At 47.0% G+C, this 20,441-nt stretch overlaps 6 protein-coding genes across 7 annotated transcripts; 3 read left to right on the top strand and 3 right to left on the bottom strand.

Moving 5' to 3' along the window:
• Positions 1-2,199: 2,199 nt before the first annotated feature.
• Positions 2,200-3,877, top strand: H257_13931 (hypothetical protein). The gene is made up of 4 exons (XM_009841625.1): positions 2,200-2,440; positions 2,514-2,799; positions 2,870-3,074; positions 3,201-3,877. Exons 1-4 carry the CDS (start codon positions 2,267-2,269, stop codon positions 3,748-3,750), a joined length of 1,215 nt encoding a protein of 404 aa, XP_009839927.1. The 5' UTR covers positions 2,200-2,266; the 3' UTR covers positions 3,751-3,877.
• A 387-nt stretch (positions 3,878-4,264) lies between these two features.
• Positions 4,265-5,247, bottom strand: H257_13932. Of its 2 annotated transcripts, XM_009841626.1 has the most exons (5): positions 4,969-5,247; positions 4,796-4,913; positions 4,659-4,746; positions 4,456-4,603; positions 4,265-4,405 (listed from the first exon to the last, which is right to left on the bottom strand). In XM_009841626.1, exons 1-5 carry the CDS (start codon positions 5,135-5,137, stop codon positions 4,338-4,340), a joined length of 591 nt encoding a protein of 196 aa, XP_009839928.1. In that variant the 5' UTR covers positions 5,138-5,247; the 3' UTR covers positions 4,265-4,337. The 2 variants fall into 2 exon arrangements, with proteins under 2 accessions (XP_009839928.1, XP_009839929.1); XM_009841627.1 differs by having other exon boundaries at positions 4,265-4,603.
• Positions 5,248-10,145: 4,898 nt separating this feature from the next.
• Positions 10,146-11,247, top strand: H257_13933 (hypothetical protein). Its single transcript, XM_009841628.1, has 2 exons — positions 10,146-10,672; positions 10,730-11,247. The coding sequence occupies exons 1-2, from the start codon at positions 10,207-10,209 to the stop codon at positions 11,146-11,148; spliced, it is 885 nt and encodes a 294-aa protein (XP_009839930.1). The 5' UTR covers positions 10,146-10,206; the 3' UTR covers positions 11,149-11,247.
• Positions 11,248-14,195: 2,948 nt separating this feature from the next.
• On the top strand, positions 14,196-15,991 carry H257_13934 (hypothetical protein). Its single transcript, XM_009841629.1, has 2 exons — positions 14,196-14,815; positions 15,640-15,991. Exons 1-2 carry the CDS (start codon positions 14,248-14,250, stop codon positions 15,909-15,911), a joined length of 840 nt encoding a protein of 279 aa, XP_009839931.1. The 5' UTR covers positions 14,196-14,247; the 3' UTR covers positions 15,912-15,991.
• A 323-nt stretch (positions 15,992-16,314) lies between these two features.
• On the bottom strand, positions 16,315-18,915 carry H257_13935 (hypothetical protein; the record flags this gene model as incomplete). Its single annotated transcript, XM_009841630.1, has 1 exon — positions 16,315-18,915. One exon carries the CDS (start codon positions 18,913-18,915, stop codon positions 16,315-16,317), a length of 2,601 nt encoding a protein of 866 aa, XP_009839932.1.
• Positions 18,916-19,410: 495 nt separating this feature from the next.
• On the bottom strand, positions 19,411-20,331 carry H257_13936 (hypothetical protein; the record flags this gene model as incomplete). The annotated part of the gene is made up of 1 exon (XM_009841631.1): positions 19,411-20,331. The coding sequence occupies one exon, from the start codon at positions 20,329-20,331 to the stop codon at positions 19,411-19,413; it is 921 nt and encodes a 306-aa protein (XP_009839933.1).
• Between the last annotated feature and the right edge of the window lie 110 nt (positions 20,332-20,441).

Here is a 20,441-nt window from a genome sequence, read left to right on the forward strand (position 1 = left end):
TAAGCTTATTACTGCTAGCTACATAGTCGAGCACTCTGCCAGTAGGTAGTAGTACAGTAGTGGAGCCCTGGATAGTACAGTAGGAGTAGTAGTACTAGCCAGTCTAGCGAAATGCTAGTTGTACTGTACTACTGTAGTACATGACAATGTATGATCCTCTGGCGAAACTCGAGGTGTGAGCGTTGGTGTCCTGGATAGCACAAGTGTGTCGCAGACTCTGCGACACAGTTCAATGTGTGGTGCTGTTCTGTATGTGGCGTATATATAGTACGTGTAACCAAGGAGTAGCACACGAGCACAAGCACATCGACAAGTTCAGATAGTAGTAGTACTAGCTAGCTACAACAGGTACTAGTAATACTACACGTGTTTCGTCGGTGTGTTTATTTGTAGCTACCTAAGCTACTGTAGCTGGTTACTTGAACGCTAGCCCTGCAAACGGGTCACGGCCGCCACTGGTCTGACTATTTCCAAATTACTAGCAACATTCGCCAATAGTGAATTCAAGTGTTGTAAACTATCCGGACGTTATCCGTACGTTCTGGGTGACTTCGATTACACTTCGACGTAGCACTTCTCAAGTCCCTAATAAATATAAAACTCAAAGATCTGATATTTGTAATTTTATAAAAGTGAGAAGAAACGAAGCAGTTTTTGAGCATAAAGACGTGCTTTTCGAGCTTTTCCGTCAAAGAACTTTACCTCCTGTTTTTAATACTCTTTCAAATGTGGTTCGATTCATCAAATTTGGATCAAACTTGAATATGTAGGCTCACTGAGAAGTCAAATGTCGGCTCTAATATCGAACAGAGGAAGTAAGTGGAAGAAGTAGAAATGGCCAATCCGAACAATATTCGAAAGAAATTTTTGAGTAGTATTGTCGATTTGATAGAAATTTGGGGAGGGGGTGCAACCGATCCACAATAGATCTGATTGGTTGAATTTCATTGAGAAGGTTTTGATTGGTTAATAATTTTGAGCTCATCTGAAGTAGCCAATCAAATCGATTTAAATTCCAACGACAAACCACGCCACAACACGAAATTTCACTCGAAAGCACAATAATATTTCGATCGGGGGTACAGATCCATAAGGTATACGGTGGTTGATGAGAATGCAATGGAAGGTATGTGATGATGCTTTGGTGTCGTCTGCACAAAAGATGTGTGTCGTTATTAGTATGTCTAGGAGCAGTGTGTACAGTACATAGATAGGGAAAAGAAATTGTATATATTTTTTAAATAAATGCCAATGAAATACAGAAACATGATTCCTTCCCAGGCGCTAGCAAATGGCTTGTCACGGGTTGCGAGAGATCCAATGAAATACTCAATTGATCGATGCTTGGGCCGCTAACACTATTTTATCTTAACGTTACCTGTCTCTCGAAATGGCAGCAATTAAATAGTACTAGTACTACTAATAGTATTGATTTGTTTCGCCCGGTATATGTATTGTCACTTGGTAACAAATCTATTTTTCCCATAGTACCCTGCCCAGACGACGGCCGTGCTCGTGACGTTCTGGTGGAGGTTTTGGGCTATTTTGGGCTGGTATAGCGGCGCTCATCCGGTTCATTGCTGCGTGCAACTCGCAAGCCGACGTTGCATAGGTCTGATGATGGGGCTGTTTATCGCTTTCAAGCTCGGACCAAGCGTGCGCATGAGAAATCCAAGAGTGCTATTGTACGTAGGTTGGCTGGAGCTACCATACATAGCAAGGCAACTTGGCCATCCTGTATGATTGTGTGGGGCTTAGTGTTTACTATCTCGTACCACCCGTTCTAACAGCGTCTAGAACACATGGACAAGTACTACGTTGCTGTGGGTACATTGTTAGTCGTCCTGGCCTTCGTTGCCAACACTGGGTGTGCAATGCAACCAACTCGACACGAGGGGAAAATGAGTTTCGATAGAAGAGGCTATTTTAGCTCGGAACTACGTCGCATGCTTACAAACCAATGCAACCACCGTCTCGAACCGACGGATACATTGCCCGTCGATGTTAACATGTGCTGGATTTGGATACCAATGCTAAATTTACACTCACCTTGTGTGTGATACCGGATTTACCTCCGTAAATACCGGGTATATAGTCAATTACCCGTATTTGCTTGTCTGAAAATATCGTCCAGGTGGACCAATCAAATGCGTCGACGGAGGTCGTTACATGATGGCGTTGGCGGCGCATTGTGCAATATTCCGTTTGTCGAGGTCTCGACACCGCGCGCGCGCTCCTCGTCTCCCGGACTCTTGCCATCATCATCATGAGCACGCCTGAAGCCCTGCTGAACACGCTGCGCAAGCTGGATGCGAATAAGGCGTGCGCCAACTGCGACGCCGTCGCCAAGTTTGGCCACGGCAACATTTGCGAAAAGTTCAAAACGTTCGTGTGCAACCACTGCAAGAGCGCGCATCAGAGCTACAGCCACCGCGTCAAGGTACATCATACGTCCGTGCGTCTCCCGCGAGTCCTCATGCTCATGCCGCGCAACACACACCTCTGTTTCGTAGAGCGTGACCATGTCCAACTGGACCCGCGAAGACGTGGACGCATTGAAGGAAGAACATGGCGGCGGCAACGCCCTCGCTCGACGCACTTGGCTTGCATCTTGGAAAGATGGTGATGGTCGATCCCTGCGCAAACCACTGGAAACCGATCATTTGGACGTGTTCAAGAAGTTTATCAACGCCGTCTACAACGACAAGGCATACTTCTCGGAACCCAACGCCGCGCCATCTTCGTCGCGTCCAAAGCCGACGCCACCGCCGCCCCACGTGTCGTCCATCGTGTCCACACGTGCGTCTGTCTATTCATAGCCTTCTCGTCGAACGTAGCTAGCCTTGGACTCATGCGATTGGCGAGGTAGATGCTTCAACGTCGGGCGACCTCTTGGGCTTTTCGCCGCCACCGACGTCGTCGTTGTCCAGCGCGACATTTGAAGCCAATTTTGATGCTTTTTCCGCGCCGGTGCCTCCACAGCTTGCCACGTCATCGTTTGAGGCCACCTTTGACGCGTTCCCGCCGCCGTCAGCTGTCGCCACCACCACTCCCCAACACCACCACGACGAATGGTACATCTCAACGGCCTACTTGTTTTCAATCCATGGCCATGATATATAAATATATATATTTATATAATCAGAGTATATATATATATTTCTAGTCACGCCTGACGCTCTTGATATTTGGTGTATTAGGTCGGCGTTTCAATCGGCAACCGTGGTCCCGCCCGCGCCGATTTCCACGCCTTTCGACCCGTTTGGGATTCCGTCGGCGGCCGCGGGGGCTACTAGTAGTACTAGTCCGAGTCTTGCCTTTGATCCGTTTGCAAGTACGACTACTAGTACTAGTAGTACTAGCAGTACTCCCACCCACCACCGAGGACCGCCAACGCCCCAACATTCTCACGCTGGTACTGCGATCAACTCATTGTTGCAACCGGCAGTTGGCCTCCACGGCTTTGGCGTGCCAAACAACCAGCAGCCATTCAACCAAGCACTGTATCCCCAAGGAGGAGGCCAGCTTAGCAACATCACGTACAGCGGTGGCGGTGGCGCTAGCATTAGCTCGTTCTTAGACCCGACGCTGGTGGCTAGCCCCCACCCACGACCGCCACTAGGTGGACAACCCAGCTACCACCACCAGCCCACGTTTCAACCACAGCCAAGCTACCAACAACAAGGGTATCATCGACCTAGCCAGACCAGTGGCGGCCGTGACCCGTTTGCAGGGCTAGCGTTCAAGTAACCAGCTACAGTAGCTTAGGTAGCTACAAATAAACACACCGACGAAACACGTGTAGTATTACTAGTACCTGTTGTAGCTAGCTAGTACTACTACTATCTGAACTTGTCGATGTGCTTGTGCTCGTGTGCTACTCCTTGGTTACACGTACTATATATACGCCACATACAGAACAGCACCACACATTGAACTGTGTCGCAGAGTCTGCGACACACTTGTGCTATCCAGGACACCAACGCTCACACCTCGAGTTTCGCCAGAGGATCATACATTGTCATGTACTACAGTAGTACAGTACAACTAGCATTTCGCTAGACTGGCTAGTACTACTACTCCTACTGTACTATCCAGGGCTCCACTACTGTACTACTACCTACTGGCAGAGTGCTCGACTATGTAGCTAGCAGTAATAAGCTTACTACTATCAAACGATGTCCATTTGGCAGCCCTGAATGGTAAGGCCATATGTATATATATATACATGCACTACCCAAGGCTGTACATAGCTAGCTAGTAATCGCAAATATAGGATGGACACAAATAGATTAAAATATAGACGCCAGGTCGTAGCTCAACCAACGGTGCGCTGGTTACTTGGTCGCAGCGGCGACTTCGCCAAACCCGCGCTGCGACGTGGTGCTGCTGTCTTGAATCAACTCTATAGACGGGACCATGAGACGATGGTCAATTCATGCGACTGGGTCGTACGAGTGCGAGGTGTTCGCGGGATGAACGTGTTGATCAGGTGCGACGACGCATTGCCAAAGGCCGTGCGGAATATGCGATACACAAACGACACGATCGGGATGGACTCGAGCACTGTGTTCAAGTCCCAGTGGTCCGTGTGCTTGATGATCTACATGGGAGATCGACGATGAGAAGAGGCGACGACGCTTCTGGATGGCATCTACCTGTTGATCTTCCAACTCGACCACGGTAAACATGCGGAACGTGCATCCAAGGTACGACGGGAACGGCTTGAAGCGGAACGTTACCTTGCTACATGACGGGGTAGTATCGTCGAGATACACATGTGGGGACGGACTACCTGTCAATCGTCAATACGCTGACTCCCGCCATGGAGCCACGGATCAACTCGGCTTGCGACTTGGAGATCACAGAAGGGATCGCACGAAAATGCGCAGCAACGTTTTCGCGGCCGTGCACTACGGCGAGGATATGTTAAGGCCGCGCGGTTGCAGTGGTGTTGTGCGTACGTACCTTCGACCCACGGGTCCGAGAACGATGCGTCCGGGTGATACAGCTCTTGCACAATTGCATCCGAGTCCGTGGCGCGGTCATACATGGAGAGGATCTTGAGCGTCATGGCTTGCGCCATGCCCATCTCACCGCCCTTGGCATTGTTCTTGCGTCGCGCCGTCACAGCCATGTTCGTCTTTGTCAGGCGGTTGGAAAATGAGAGTGTTCATGCAGAAGCTACGACAGTGTGGTTGGATTGATATTTTTTAAACGCTCGAATAGAGTCGATTTCAACGGTTGAATTCAATTGTATACAAATATCCATATTGAATTGTTATGGATCATATAATCACTGAGAAACACACTTTGTTTTTAATTTGGTAAGGTATGACTTTGATTCATGCATAAATTGCATCCTGGGTTCACGTTCCCGAATCTATTCTAAATATCCGGATAATAAGATCTACGTTTTGTTAATCCTGTTAACCCGTTAAGCCGCAGTCAAATGCAGTGCCGACCAAACAAGATACAGCTTCAAGGATATACGTATCGTGAATCTAGCATTACACAATAAATGAGGTAACGTTACACTAAAGTGGCGTTTCTTTGCCATAGTACAGCGATATCGTCTACAAGTTTGACGATAACGTTAACGAGCCCTAGAAATGAACACCACCTATTAATAGTGTACTCGGTTAAGAGCATCTCCAACGTTCGCACCTTCTGTACTACTGGTATAGTACTGTTATCTCCACCGCATCCCCAAATATCGATGTCCCTATCCCCAAAAGTCGCATGAAAAACTCGCATAACATTATATATTGTAACCTTGAGTTGTAACGGTTACACAATTATTTAAAATGGTCAAATCCAATACAGAACTTAAGTGTAAAAGAATGCTTCATTAAAGTGAAAACTTAAGAACAAATTAATATTTTTCATAAAATAGAAAGGGTCGTGGATGGTCTCGACCACTGTGAAGAAATTGGGCGACCACATTGCACTAATAATGTAACGTTAGGGTATTCGGAAGTTTACGATTAGTTCTCATCAAATGTGATTAATCTCCTTATCTAGTGTGAATCTATACTTCTCCAAGACTTCATATAACCCTTTCATATAAGTACCTCCGTAAAGCTATATTTGGTCGGGCTGCAAAAATCGGGGGATGACTGTGCAGTGGGTACGGAAAGTTTAAGTCCAGCTGCACATATTTTCTATTTTTGGAATATCTCACAAGATATTTGGAGAGCGACGATCGAAAGTGTTCGTTGGAAAGCTCCTGCGTTAACCAATCAAATGCGAGAATGAAATCGACGAATGTTTTGACCAATAAAAACTTACCGTGGAACGAACAAAGTACCACTGTCCAAAAGTTTAAGTCCAATTTTGGAAAAGGCCAAAAAAACTTGAAGTCATTAAGCATTAATACTTCGTATGGCCACCTTTGGCTGCAATAACCATTTGCAATCTCTTTGGCATAGAATGGATCAAATTCCGGATGTAATCCAACGGAATTTCATCCCAGAATTTCTCAATTTTCAATTGCAGGTTTCCAAGCGAAGATTCGGGCGATACTCGAAGTTTCCGAGCAATTTCTTCCCAAACATGCTCAATGGGGTTGAGGTCGGGGCTTTGGGGGAGGTGGTCAAGCGTTTGAATAGCGTTTTCGTCAAAAACAAACCATGACAATGTTGGCCTTATGGATCGGTGCGTTGTCTTATTGGAAGACAAAGTCGAGGGGCAAGACCAATTTGGCAAAGTTGTCCGGTAATTGGTCCTCCAGAAGCTCCAGGAAGTCCGCACACATCATTTTTCCGTCGATAACAACTAATGTCCCAGTTCCATTCAAGCCAATAGCACCCCACACCATGACAATCTGCCGTCCGCTCTTGAACGTTGGGACAACACAGGCGTCCAAGATATCCTCACCAGGATTTCTCCACACGTAAACGCGCCCGCAGGACCCAGTTAGGTTAAAGGGACTCTCGTCAGTAAACATAACCTTCTCCCATTCCTCTGGCGTCCACGTTTGGTACTTCTTGGCAAACGCCAAGCACTTCGTTCGGTTCAGTTTTGACAAGAAGGGCTTCTTGCGTGCGGCCCGACCATTAAGACCAGCAGAGGTGATGCGATTGCGAATGGTTGTTCGGGATATGTCTTTGTCATGGAATATCGCAAATGTTTCTTGTAGCGTTTCCGCGCTGAGGCGACGGTTTTGTTTGACGGCACGAACAATGATGCGGTCCTCGTGCTCAGTGGTCACTCGTGGGCGTCCAGATCGTGGTGCAGCATGCAAAAGACCAGTTGATTTGAATGCCTTGATTATCGTCTTAACGGACGACCTAGGCATGGCTAGCGCTTGTGGGATTTGTGCATTTGTTCGGCCATCCTGGTGCTTGGAAACGGGTATGGAAAGTTTAAGTCCACCTGTCAAATTTTCAAATTATTATGATTTCACAAATATTCATTTCCTGGATGTGACTTTTGGTGCATTGGAATCACGATTTAATTGGCTATCAAACTCAATCAGTCTGGATGCTCAACTGTAAGTAATACATTTACAACTTTGATTCCAATAAAGTACCACTGTCCAAAAGTTTAAGTCCAAATCACGGCAGGAGGATAATCATGATGACAACGGTACGAAATCGTCGCCTAAATCAAATACATCATTATTGAATTGTTTCCAAACACAAACACAAGCTTTCAGCACACGCACGCGCTCCCAACGCTACTAATGGGCAAGTCCAAGCAGCACCCTCCGGAGGTTCGGGCGTTGGTTCTGAGTAAAGAAGTACGGGTGAATTTACAGTTAATTTTAATTCCGGATGAAAATCGTCGACTCAAAAAGGTATGCGACGGTTTTGGAAGTCTCCCAGTGTAACGTTTACTTGGTGGTTCACGAACAAATACGAAACATTACAGTATCTAGTATATACTAACAGTAAGGTAATGCGTCAATTGTTGACATGGCACCACTGCCTGACTTTTAGCCAATAGCATCTCGATATTTCGTGTTGGCCTTGTATGATTGGATACGATAATATTCGTCTCTATATTTTATTACACATCTCCATGTAGAAGTCTGGTCAGCTTTTTTCAATCTCAAACAATAAATTACAAGTATATAGATAGAATGTCATCTAGAAACCTTTGACGCTGTCCCGCCATACATGCCTATGAGAGCAGTTGTGCATAGCTACGTGATACATGGAAGAACTCACTTTAGAGCCATTGCTACCACAGACAAAGAAGCAGCAGCGTATTGCTCCTCGTAACGAATGGATGGCCTCCACTGTTGTGATCCACAACAATGAATTAAAATATGTTGCATTTTTTTAGGCTAAACTTTTACTACGTAGTGTTGCGTATTGCGAAATGCATGCAATTATATTTTAGATCAAATTATTTTGCATATTAATTTAATCAAATACAAACATCAAGGTTTTTAAGGAGTGTCATGAATTGGTTCACCTCAAAAATCGTGACCATAAAGCTCAAAATATTTAATATCGATACAAATCTGAAGTGTAGTCCAATCATGCTCAATGATACGTCAAAAAATGGTGGCGTTTTATATTCTCTTGTGGTGCTATTAGCATTAAAATAATTGTTCTCGTTCTCGAGCTACTAGGATTTGAAGTAATGGCCAAAACTTGACAAAAAACAGTGTCAATAATTGATGCATTACCGTACTAGTACTGCTAACCAAAGTGAAGTTGAGATGAACGTCATGAAATTGCAACACGAGTAGAACCTCGCATGCACTACACATGTTGCCATCACGAAGACAACTTCATCCAAGACACTGGTTTGGACGATGCAAGTGGTAACATACTAGTACTAAGCGAGAATTTGGTCATTACGTTACATTGTGAATAACTGGACAAGATTTGATGTTAATTTTTATGTTGGTGCAATCATGCATGTACAGTACACTACTTCGATGTATAACGTTATGCTTATGAGTGAGGCACGACGAGTCCGACGAGTATGGGATGGCGAATGGAGGGAGAGGAATGCGAGTTGCACTAAGCATGTGGTGGAGAGATGGAGGAGAGGCAACCAACCTACCGGTACACCCCCCTAAGCTAACACCATCGTGGCTCCTGGGCCTACTGTACTAACGCCATAATGTACCATTAATGTGTGTTGGGTAGCTGTTGGTTTTAGGAACCAATTTGTCTTAACGTTAGTCGTACATGGGTACCGTACCGGTACACCATTCCCATGCATAAGCCACCAGTACAGTAGTTCAGGCAATGACGTTAGCCAGTCCTTGGACACTAACTATGACGATCACACCTCCAACTTGAGACGATATCGACATGCATTTGTGACGCTCAACGAACCTGAATTTGTGCGTATCAAAAACTTTAATCCAGTGTTTCGTCGTATTTTTCTATACTTGAAGCACCATACAAAATCCAGCATAGAGGAAAATCGATGTACTTCCGTTTTACGAATCATAGAGTTTCGTGACTGCATCTGTCAATCTGTTTCTATTTGTTTCGTAAATTGTGTACTAACGCTATTAATATTAATAGTTTGTCTATCTATTACTAGTACTACGTAGTACTACGTAGTAATATTGCAATATTTCAGGTTGCATCCTATTTACTGTAATGTTAGAGGTTTTTAGACTTCGTAATAAGAACCGGACAATCCTCAAACCGAACTTAACAGGGATGTAGTTTGTGCACTCAAAGCACATACATACTACGTAGTACAAGTAAGTAAGTACAGTACCCCGGCGACATGAGGATTCGTTACAATCTTAACGTTACTGTAGTACCGGTACAGTGAATTCTTATTAAATTAATACTGTACACTGTGTCAATGAAACGTCGCCTTGCAGCAAGGTATCGACAGTGATTAACCCCCTTATGTCGATACTTATCCTATTTCCCCCAAAGCACTTGGATGCAAAGTGCAAACAAAGCTCAACGTCGACGCAATCTTGCATCCATGCACTCACATGTTTCTACAACGTTTGACATTTCACACCGAGTTTGAAAAGACGCGCCCAAATTAAAATATTTTTGACCTTAGAAATTGATTTCCATCAAATTATTCCCAGACATTTGTAAGCTGCTACGACGTAATACTATAAACTGGTACATTTGAAAAGTATTTTAAATACTGTGCCACCCCGTATACGCAAACGTTTACGGGTTTTTCATGGCTGGGTGTGATGATGACATTCAGTCTGGGTTCAATTGCCAACTCGACCTCCTTTGCTCACACCGCGCCACCATGGAGCAGCTACATGCCGTCCTCCATAGCTACAATACCCTAAGCACCTTGGAGCCCACATGGGCGGCATGGACTGCGGACTTGTCTCCGTTCGACTTGGCCTTCACGTACACGGCAGTGGTGTCGTCGGCCGCGCTGTTTGGCGGGTCGTTTGTATACTTCATCTTGGATTACCAACCCAGTCTCCGCAAGTACAAGCTGCAGCCTACTCGGTTGCCAACGTTGGGGTTGTACTGGAAGTGCTTGAAGCTATCAGTGCTCAACCAAGTGGTGCTGCATGGCGCAGTGTTGGCCGGGCTGTTGTACCTGTGGGGCCACTTGGCGACGTTCTCTGCGTCCGCGCCACTTCCAGTGCCCACCACGATCCTGTACGAACTGGTCATGTTTGTGTTAGTCGAGGACGCGACGTTTTACTGGGTCCATCGGGCATTGCATTGGAAAAAGGTTTACAAATACGTTCACAAAGGTACGCATACCATTGCTCGTGTTTCTTGTCGAGTATTAATCACAGTTGGGTACTTAGTGCACCACGAGTTCACGGCGCCATTTGGTTTAACGGCCGTGTACACACACCCTGTGGAGGAATTGGCGACGATCCTGGCGACGCTAGCTGGCCCGTTGATCTTTGGCAGCCACATCTTGTGTCTGTGGGTGTGGCTGGTGCTTCGGACGATTGAAACGATTGATTCCCACTCTGGCTACGACTTTCCATTCACTTTGGGCCACTTTTTTCCATTGCTCAGTGGCCCAGCACGTCATGACTATCACCACGAGAAATTCGACTGCAATTATGGCTCCACGTTGGCATTTTGGGATTGGTTCTGCGGTACCGACAAGGCCTTCCGAGCACTACAGTACGAAAAGGCTAGTAAAGGCGAACGGGCGTGGTTTGACGTGTTTGACTATTGCACGCAGATCATGGCCAAGACAAAGGATATATGAAAAAGGGATGTAATTTCGGTGGAGTAAATCACGAAGAACCCGCTCATACGTGCAGTATCTTTCGGGGTACTACTGTAGTTTGATGTTCAACCGTTCGTTCCAACTTGCTGCAAAATGGTACTAGGTAGTACTACTGTTGCAAGTAATGGAGGGAAACAGGGACAGGAACGTTGAACTGACCGAGTAGCCCACTATTAATAGGACTGGCAAAAAGCAAACTGACTCATACCGATGATGTAAAGCTGTATAGAAGGATGTGTGGCATCTCCATATAATTGTTGACAACGAGTCGTTTAATAGCTCCACTTCGGTCCACGAGCTCGACATAGGACTGCTGCCGGTAGACTGGATGCTCTGGAACTTGTAATAAGTTGATATGCTGTGGAAAGCACACATCTGCTACTGTACAGTACATGATATGCTTCTGACGTAGCTCGTAGAAATTTGCCCACCCACTGGCGGATGGGGTCCTAGTTTCGTGGACGACAACATGGCAGACACCATGGAATGAGATATGGCGTCTCGTTCGCGGGAACCCGATACATAGTATTCGAGCACTAAAAATAGATTTTATCGCGTAGCACTACAGTACACTGTAGAGTACTACTAGTACCGGTAGTATACTCGACGTATATACGTATGGTAGTACTCCGGAGTGTGAGTTTTCGTCAAACGTCAAAGAACACCATGAGCCCAATCGCATCCAGCACTGAGAGCACCACTCGAGTCAGCCCTGCCACGACCGCATCTCCCACGGTGACACCCCCGTCTTCCAAGGTACAGTACATGTGTCCAACCTGAATTCGATTGTGATCACATGCCAACGCGTAGACGGGGACTTGTTGCAATGATTCAACCTATTCCAGCCATTTGCACCGTTTGAACTACCGTACCTTTCGATTCAACGTTGGAGTGGTACTCTGCTGTGACCACCCTGTTTCTAGTCTATTCAAAATTAATATTTCTATGTGATGTTGGAGGAATATAATTTTATGGGAGTTCTTCGTGGCAATCAAACTCAAATTGAAATCATACAAGTACATTTCTAGGGCTTGCGATGGGACGGTCACGGCATAATGGAAAGTGAATAGAGGTGTCAATGTCAGTTTACAAGCTCAAGTTTGCATGCTGAAATCTGCAGGAAGTCGCTTCAAGTTTGCTCGTCAGTTATCGCGTCGTCGAGAACCATTACTTCTGATAGGATATTTATGTCTAGAGGCAATGAATATCAAATTTTCCAGTGGTACTCCTGGCTGTACCACTCCAACATTGAATCGAATGGTACGGTATACAATGTATGGTTACCATTGGGGTGAATCGCCTCCGTTCTGTCAATCGTTTTTTCGTTGTATTTTTTAACAGCGGAGCGTACTTGCAAGAGATACCTTTGAAATCAAATAAACCTGTACCACATGATATTGAAAATTCATTCGAAAGTGCTAACTGGTCTGGATGCCACCCCATAAAATTATGCCATAACCCGTTTTGGCAAGTCTGCAAAAATTTCCCAAAGTCTCATATCCCGTGAAGAAAAGGAGAAAAGAAGTAATAATATCTACAAAGTTGTCTCAATGCCAGTTGAATTTTGGAAAAATTATTCGATTTTCGATTGAAGTGCAAGACTTCAACGTGAACACAAACCAACCTCCATAATAAAGTTGGACCAAATTATTTATGCCATAAAACACCCGATTCTCAAGAAAATTGTGGCATAAATTTTTGAACTTTGGTGGCATCCAGACGCACAAAGTTTCGAAATATGGAATATTATTTCGATTTTGGCAACTTTTCTTTAAAAATTATGCCATTTTATGCCATTTTTCGTGGCATCCAGACCCGCCCTTAGAATAGCCAATCAAATCACTAGAAAAATGATACTCCGGAGTATCACAACAAATAAGCAAAAACAGCATACATACTGTATCTTACTGTAAGATTAAACCATGCACCATAAACGTTTGGCCTTTGACTTGACTGGAAATTGAAGTAAATGAACGCTAAGCTAAAAAATCAGAAGCATGCCCGATATTTCGGCTTCATGCAGTACTTTTTAGACTTGAAATCCCTGAGAGACGAGTAAGCTGCATTCCACGACGAGGTCTCTTACAAGTGCACCATAAATTGATCATCTACATTATACTAAGCTTACATGCACCGCTACGTTAGGGTAGCCTCCATTGGAATGTCGAAAGTCCGATTTACTGGTATAGTATACGTACAGTACTGTATCGGTAGTACAGTACTCTGTAGCTTTCACATCCAGGACCTTGATCGTGGATATGGTGAGGCAGGTAGCGTTATCCAACAAAAATACTACTATTAAGGTTAGGACATAGTACCATTAACGATGACCAACGTTAGATTGTTCGAATTTGGACCTGCAGTAAGTAACGTTATTATTAATAATAGTAACGTTAAGCTTAATTTGCCGAATCATTAAATAAGCTTGGCCATATTATACCATTCAGTATTCAGTATATAAATGATTTGCCCAATGCGGAGTTACAGGGCGAAATAGGTCATTTCGAGTGGTTCTAAAAGTGCCAATTCCATTGGCCAATTTTTGAGCGCACCTAAACTGTCCCGTGCATCATACTAACATGTAACGTTACAGTAAACTGACCACCTATGACGTTAACGTTAATGTTACTGGAGAAAGTTACTGCACATAGGATGCTACTGTGCCGCTAAGTGATGCTACTGGTGGCCATCCCTCCAATATACCCATGCATGCAGGATGCCTGACATAGCGACGCTACAGCCAGAGTATCATGTACTATTAGCATGCCAACGAGTGGAGATGCTCTTAGCATCTCCACCGCGCCCAGTATTATGAGTGTCGAATTACTACGTACTATTAGTGCTAAATACGCAGTACCGGTATAACACAAAGCAGCGACACAATTCCGTGGATATCTCCATCTAACGGTTGATTGGCTACAATAATAATCCCTGCCTGTTGATTGGCTAAAATGAAGTCTCCAGTAATCCGAGTTGATTACCATTATTGCGTCGCTAGAAACAACACTGTGGGTAGTATTATTCATCCATTTCCAAAGCTCACAACTCATCCCGACGACGACCACCACCACCACCGCCATGGACCTAGTACTGGACTACGCAGACAAGGCCTTCCTCACAGAGCATGTGTACCCGTCATGGATGGCGGAAGATGACATCGGCCGGCAATGCCTGTCGCTATTTGCGATCACGTCGGTCGGCGGGTACGCTTTGTATCTTAGCTTTGCGCTCGTGAGCTACGTGTTCATTTTCGACAAGAGCTACGAGAAGCACCCCAAGTTCCTCAAGAACCAAGTGCGTCTCGAGCTGCAAGTCGCGTGCGGGTCCATCCCGTTCATGACGCTGCTGACTCTGCCTGTGTTCCTCGCCGAAGTCCGCGGCTACAGCTTCCTCTACGATGACGTCAGCGACTACGGGTACGCGTACCTGGCGTTCAGCGTGGCCATGTTTATGTTCTTCAACGACATGATGATCTACTGGATCCATCGCCTGCTCCATCACCCGCTCGTGTACAAGCATATTCACAAGCTGCACCACAAGTGGCTCGTGCCGACGCCATTTGCCAGTCACGCGTTCCACCCCGTCGACGGATTCCTTCAGTCGACACCGTATCACATGTTTGTGTTCTTGCTCCCGTTGCACAAAGGTATGTATATAATATATATATATATATATTATATATATATATATATATATATATATTCTATATATGTATATTGTCCTTTTCAAAATAATTTGGACTTTTTTGTGAGCTGATTCGCACCAAATCTCATTGTATCGATCGATTCATTGTGCGGACTTTTCGATGTAAAAAAAAGTGTCCTGTGGGGATATTGGGATCACACTAATTGAAGTCACACACTAATTTGACACTGATGGTGGTTTCCTGCAATCTGATTGGCTCGAATACTATCTTTGCCGATGCTTCTGTCCATTATGTGTTTGTTTGTGTCGATTGATTCTCCATTTGTCGCTCCAGTTTAGAATATAAACACTCTACAATACAGTATCACGTAGTGGGCGAGTTATTTGCTTTCGTCCCTGGGGTGTGTCTAGCATATATGTCGCTTTGCGCTGTATATATATATATATGTATATAAATGCAGTTTGGCTGTTTGTGTTACCTTTGTATACATTGTCGCAGGAGACTCTTTTGAGTTCGTACTTACAGGACTATAACCTTTTTGCGTAAATGTTTTAACATTTTCAGATATTTATAAATATTTTATATGTTTTCTTGTAATCTAATATATATTCCATATTTTCACTCGTCATCATCATTACTCACGAAAGAATAATCTCGTTTGATATGTTTTCAATTACGTATCCCCACCTTCCGTTACTTTATTATTCCAAAGTACTTTTAAAATAGTAGACCTTTTTATTCGATGTGTCAACCTATTTAATTAAATCCACCTTCGGATGGTTTTAGTTTTATATCTAACCAAACTCATCCCCATCTTTGTGTAGTCGTGTACTTGGGTTTGTTTGTACTCGTGAACTTTTGGACGATTTCCATCCACGACGGCAACTTTGTCATGGACAAAATGCCAAAATGGTTCGAGATGCTCGTAAATGGCGCCGCACACCACACCGACCATCACTTGTACTTTGACTTTAACTATGGCCAGTACTTTACGCTGTGGGACCACGTCGGTGGGTCCTACCGATCGCCCAGCCCGTTCGACCAGAACGGCCCCCTCGATGATGTCAAGCGCTTGCAGCAAGCCCGTTCCAGCTGATTGTTATAGTTAAACGTGAATATTATCAAGTAAGGTGGTAGTCCATTGGCTACCAACTACTTCGTCGACTATGACTTTTGTCAACATTATTACAGCAAGTAAGTATGACGTAGTACGACTTTTTGTAGTCATTTTGTGGCCACAACAAAAAACTTGTAAATCCCTTGGATGGTGACGACACTACTTGGCCCCCAAGTGTTACTTGGAATTCATGTAATAGAAAACTTGTGACATGGGGCGACAAAATCTGCGTGCAAAATGAAGTCTCTGGTCCAAATCCATTCACGAGTCAAAACCCAATCAACGTGTTGCCTTGTAAACACAAGGTTCCGACGACCCCTTGGACACTACACATCTGCTAACGTTACCGGTAGTTTTACTGGCAGCAGTCTCGTAGCTAGACTCAAAACAGCGCGACACACGCCAAGGCTGCGTCAAACAGACGGACGAGTGCTGGAATGTCTCCAAAGTGAGTTTGCACAAACGCTGTCAACTCGGCGGACGTGGTGGCGATCTTGGGGGTCAGCATTTCCGGACTTCGCATCGTGCGGTCTCGGATAGCCACCAACGCCAGGCGGGGATATCGAACCAGTCGCACTCCCGTGAGAAATGGACCGTAGCGGGGATCCGATCGAGATTGCACGATCGACGCGCGAAAAAACGAATACGGCACCGGTCGGTAAGCGTCAAACGTCATAGCCGTCTCCCATCGCTCAATCTTTTCTTCGTCCCTTCCCCCTGTCGCAGTTGCTGTCTCCTGACATTTCGCTCGCTGTCGATGCTGCACAGACACAACTGTCGTCGTGTGCGGCGAGTTGGAAGGTTCATCGTTGGCGGCAACGACTTGCGTGATCAACCGCCACGCCCAGCTGGCGTCGCCTACTTCATGCGTTGTCGTATCGTCCAAGGCACATGGCATGTACGGCTTGGCATTGCCGCAGTCGACAAAAATCAGCGTCGAGTCAAGCTCACACACCAGACATACGTGGCAGCCAGTGCGCCCAGCAATCGTGGCCGCCCGAAACGACACTTGAAACTGCAGCGCAGTCAGCAATGCGTGCAAAAACGCATTCACCACGGCACACGGGCCTCCCAGTCCCATCATCATGTCATGGACGATTTCATCCCAACTCGGGGGCCGCCGGGGGCGTGTGAGCAGCGTGAGGTTGTGAAACGGAATATGCTTGTGCATGGCCTCGACAATGCAGTGCAACAGTTCGGGCGTCGGGGGGGCCGACGTCTTTGTCAAGTCGAGATGCAGCCGCGTCGACAGAAATAAGTCGACTTGTACGATTGTGAGGCGAATGGAAGGACCTTCGTCCGCGCCCTGTTGACGGCGTGCGTGTTGTCGACGGACACACGATGCCACCGACGGGGGAAACAACGCCGAAAAGTGCGTGGCGTATGCGTGCTCTTCATCGCCAGGAATCCACGATTGGTTCTCAAACCCCTTGGCGAATTCCACTTTGCGTCTCCCCAGCACGTCGGGGGGCAAACCATACCCTTGAAACGCAAGCCGCAACACTTGCTTTTCCAGTCGATCGGGAACGTCCAGCATCTTTTGTTGGGGGGGGATGCACTGCATGGCCACGTGCACCACGTGGAGATCCAAAAACGGCACCCGCGCTTCCAAACCAAACGCCATCGTACATCGATCGACCCGAAGCAGCTCGGACGAGCCAATGTGCATGAGCCGTCGGGTCAGTTCGCGTTCAAAGTCCAGGACAATCTTATCGTCGGCTGCAGTCGGCGAACCTAGCGGACAAGTTCGCTGGAACTGGCGAAATAAGTCGTACCCTGCAAACAACTCGTCGGCGCCTTCTCCACACAGCACCACCTTGAGATGCGGATGATGCTGTCGCAGGCGCTGACTCAGCAGGTACATCGCCAATCCTGCTCGCATACACCGCTTGTCGCTTGTTTCCATGTGGTAAATGACATCAGGCAGTGCCGCCTGCGCTTCGAGGGGCGTAAATGCATACTCAAAGTGGTCGCTGCCAATCGCGTTGCTGACCTTGCGCGCCATATCCCGGTCCGCCCCAACCCAACACTCCGAGTTTGACCCACTGGGCTTTCCCCCCTCCTCCCCCTCTGCGTTGTCGGTGCAATAGATGGTAAATGTCTTGAGTTGTCGAGAAGACGGAAGTTTTCGGGTTGCAATCGCTGCAATCAGGCTAGAGTCCAGTCCCCCCGATAGAAACACGCCCACTTCGCAGCCATCGTCTGCGTCCTTGAGTGTCAATTCGACGTCGTCGTTTCTTTCCCACGGAACCCCGAGTCGCTTCGCCACTGCTTGCTCCAACGCGGTTCGAATTAAACGCCCGAGGAGTTCGTCCGCCACTTCGTCAGCAACCACATCCTCAACGTTGGTTTTGATCGATGGCTTGAGTTTGTCCACACGAGGAACCACATCGTCTTGACAAGTTCCGGCCGAGGGCATCGCTAGCGATCCTAACGACCACGGGGGAGAAAAGTACCGCTGGGTCATCGCAGGGCCAAGTCCACCATCACGTGTTGGATGCCACACCATGTACGACCCCGCAGGTACTTCGTCTAACGTTGGCTGGAGCCTTTCGTTTTCCATCAATGTCGAAAAGCATGCTGCTTTCATTTCAGACGCGCACTCCAACGTCGTGGCTGTCGTCGCCACAAACAGCGGCTTGATCCCAAACGGGTCCCTTGCGCAGATGATTTTGTCCACATCGCCGGTTGCCGCGTCTACTTGCACCAGCATGAACGCAAACATGCCATCGAGGGCGGCTAGGGCGGCGTCGAGGCCCCAAAGATGGATACTTGTCAGGATCACTTCGATGTCGCAATGGTGGGACTGGAACGAATAGGCACCCGGGGGGATCGCTGCACGAAGCGTTCGGTGGTTGTACACTTCCCCGTTGCATACAAGAAACATCTCGTGGTCGTCGTCGGTTCGGCAAGAAAATGGATGGGGACTCGAGTACAACGGGTCGACGATTGCCAAACGCGTCTGGAGGACGGCCAACGACATCGAGGGGGTTTCGACAGTGAGCTGGGACGTCGAATCGGGCCCCCGATGGACTAGCTTTGCATGGGCTTGTTGGAGTCGAAGGGTTGTCGAACGAGTCAAATAGTCGTCGTGGGGCTGTGGATTGGCAGGAGAACAGTATGTACGGTAGAGTCCCCATATCCCACACATCGTAATCTCCCCAAAAAAGATAAACTGTGTGGCGTTGACTGATTTTGTGCGACAGGGCGGACAGGTTTGTCCACCATTACACCAACAAAAGGATTATTTCAGACGAGCTTTCTGCTTCTCGTTTATATCCAACTAGTATTCTGTAACGTTCAGAATCGTAAGGTTTAGACAATGCTACAGTTCAGCGTTGAAGGAAATATTCACCACTTTGATGTATTATCGTGTTAACGAAGCAAAACTTGCAAAGCTCTGTTTATGGCGTTGCAGTTGGTTGTGTTGCACTAGCCGATAGGAAGCACGAGGACACCATCTACACGTATCTGCATATTACTCAACCGTCGCCTGCATGACAACTTGACCGTCCTCATTATGGGTTGCAACCACCGTTAAGACTTTTGCGAATTGGGTGGCGGATACTGCCAAGGTATCCAGTGGCACAGACTCGTTGGGTCGATGGATGTTGGTGAGTACATCGTTCATGCCCAACGCGACATAGTCAACTTGTGGGCCAAACAGATAACGCCGGTATGGGCACGTCTTGCCGCCCAATTCTTTATTCAAAAAGCGCTCCACCACATGCACCTGACGACCCCCGTCGTCGGCGTGGGCACTGGTTTCCACCGCTGCCACAACCTTGCGCATCAGCTCACGGTTGTGGTTCTGAACCACCAGCAGGCGCTGGTCCCCGTTCGCTTCAAAGTAGCCCGTTTCGTCCATCCACAGCGCGATCGAATCCTTCAAGTTGGGGAATTTTGCGTACAGGGTTGGAAACACCTGATGGGGGAAGCCATTGCCTGTCTCTTCTTCGCCGTGTAAGACCCAGAAAAGCCCCGGACACGGTGCATCCTCCGACATACTCGCCAACACCAGCAAACGTTGTAGCAGCGGCCCCAAGTTGTCCCCCACGCCTCGGCAATACACGCGGCGGTCGCGGATCGTGGGGACCAGTGGGTCGCTTGCCCATTTGAGGGGGGAGGTGGTCTCGACGTCCCAGTGACCGCACAACCCAACCCACGTCCGAACCCCTGGCGATGGACTCCGAATCGCAGCCAGAACTATCGACCCCTCTCGCCCCGATGGGTTTTGAATGCGGTGGACGGTAAACCCCAAGCGGTCCAGCTCCGTCGCCAACAATGAGCCAACTGCCGCGACCCCCCCTGGGTTCGTTTCACTCATCGGACAAAGCGCCAGCCAGTCCGCCAACTTCGTCATCCACGCGTCTTGCAGCGCCCACCCTTTTATCTCCATGATCTGGTTTCAGCAAATGAACAATCGGGGGGGTTCTAGTGGAACTGTCTAACGGGATGTTCGGATTCAAATTTTAGATTCCCAAAGTATATGCTACTTACTCGTCACGT

The sequence above is a fragment of the Aphanomyces astaci genome (genome assembly GCF_000520075.1).
Source record: "Aphanomyces astaci strain APO3 unplaced genomic scaffold supercont1.52, whole genome shotgun sequence".
NCBI lineage: Eukaryota > Oomycota > Saprolegniomycetes > Saprolegniales > Verrucalvaceae > Aphanomyces > Aphanomyces astaci.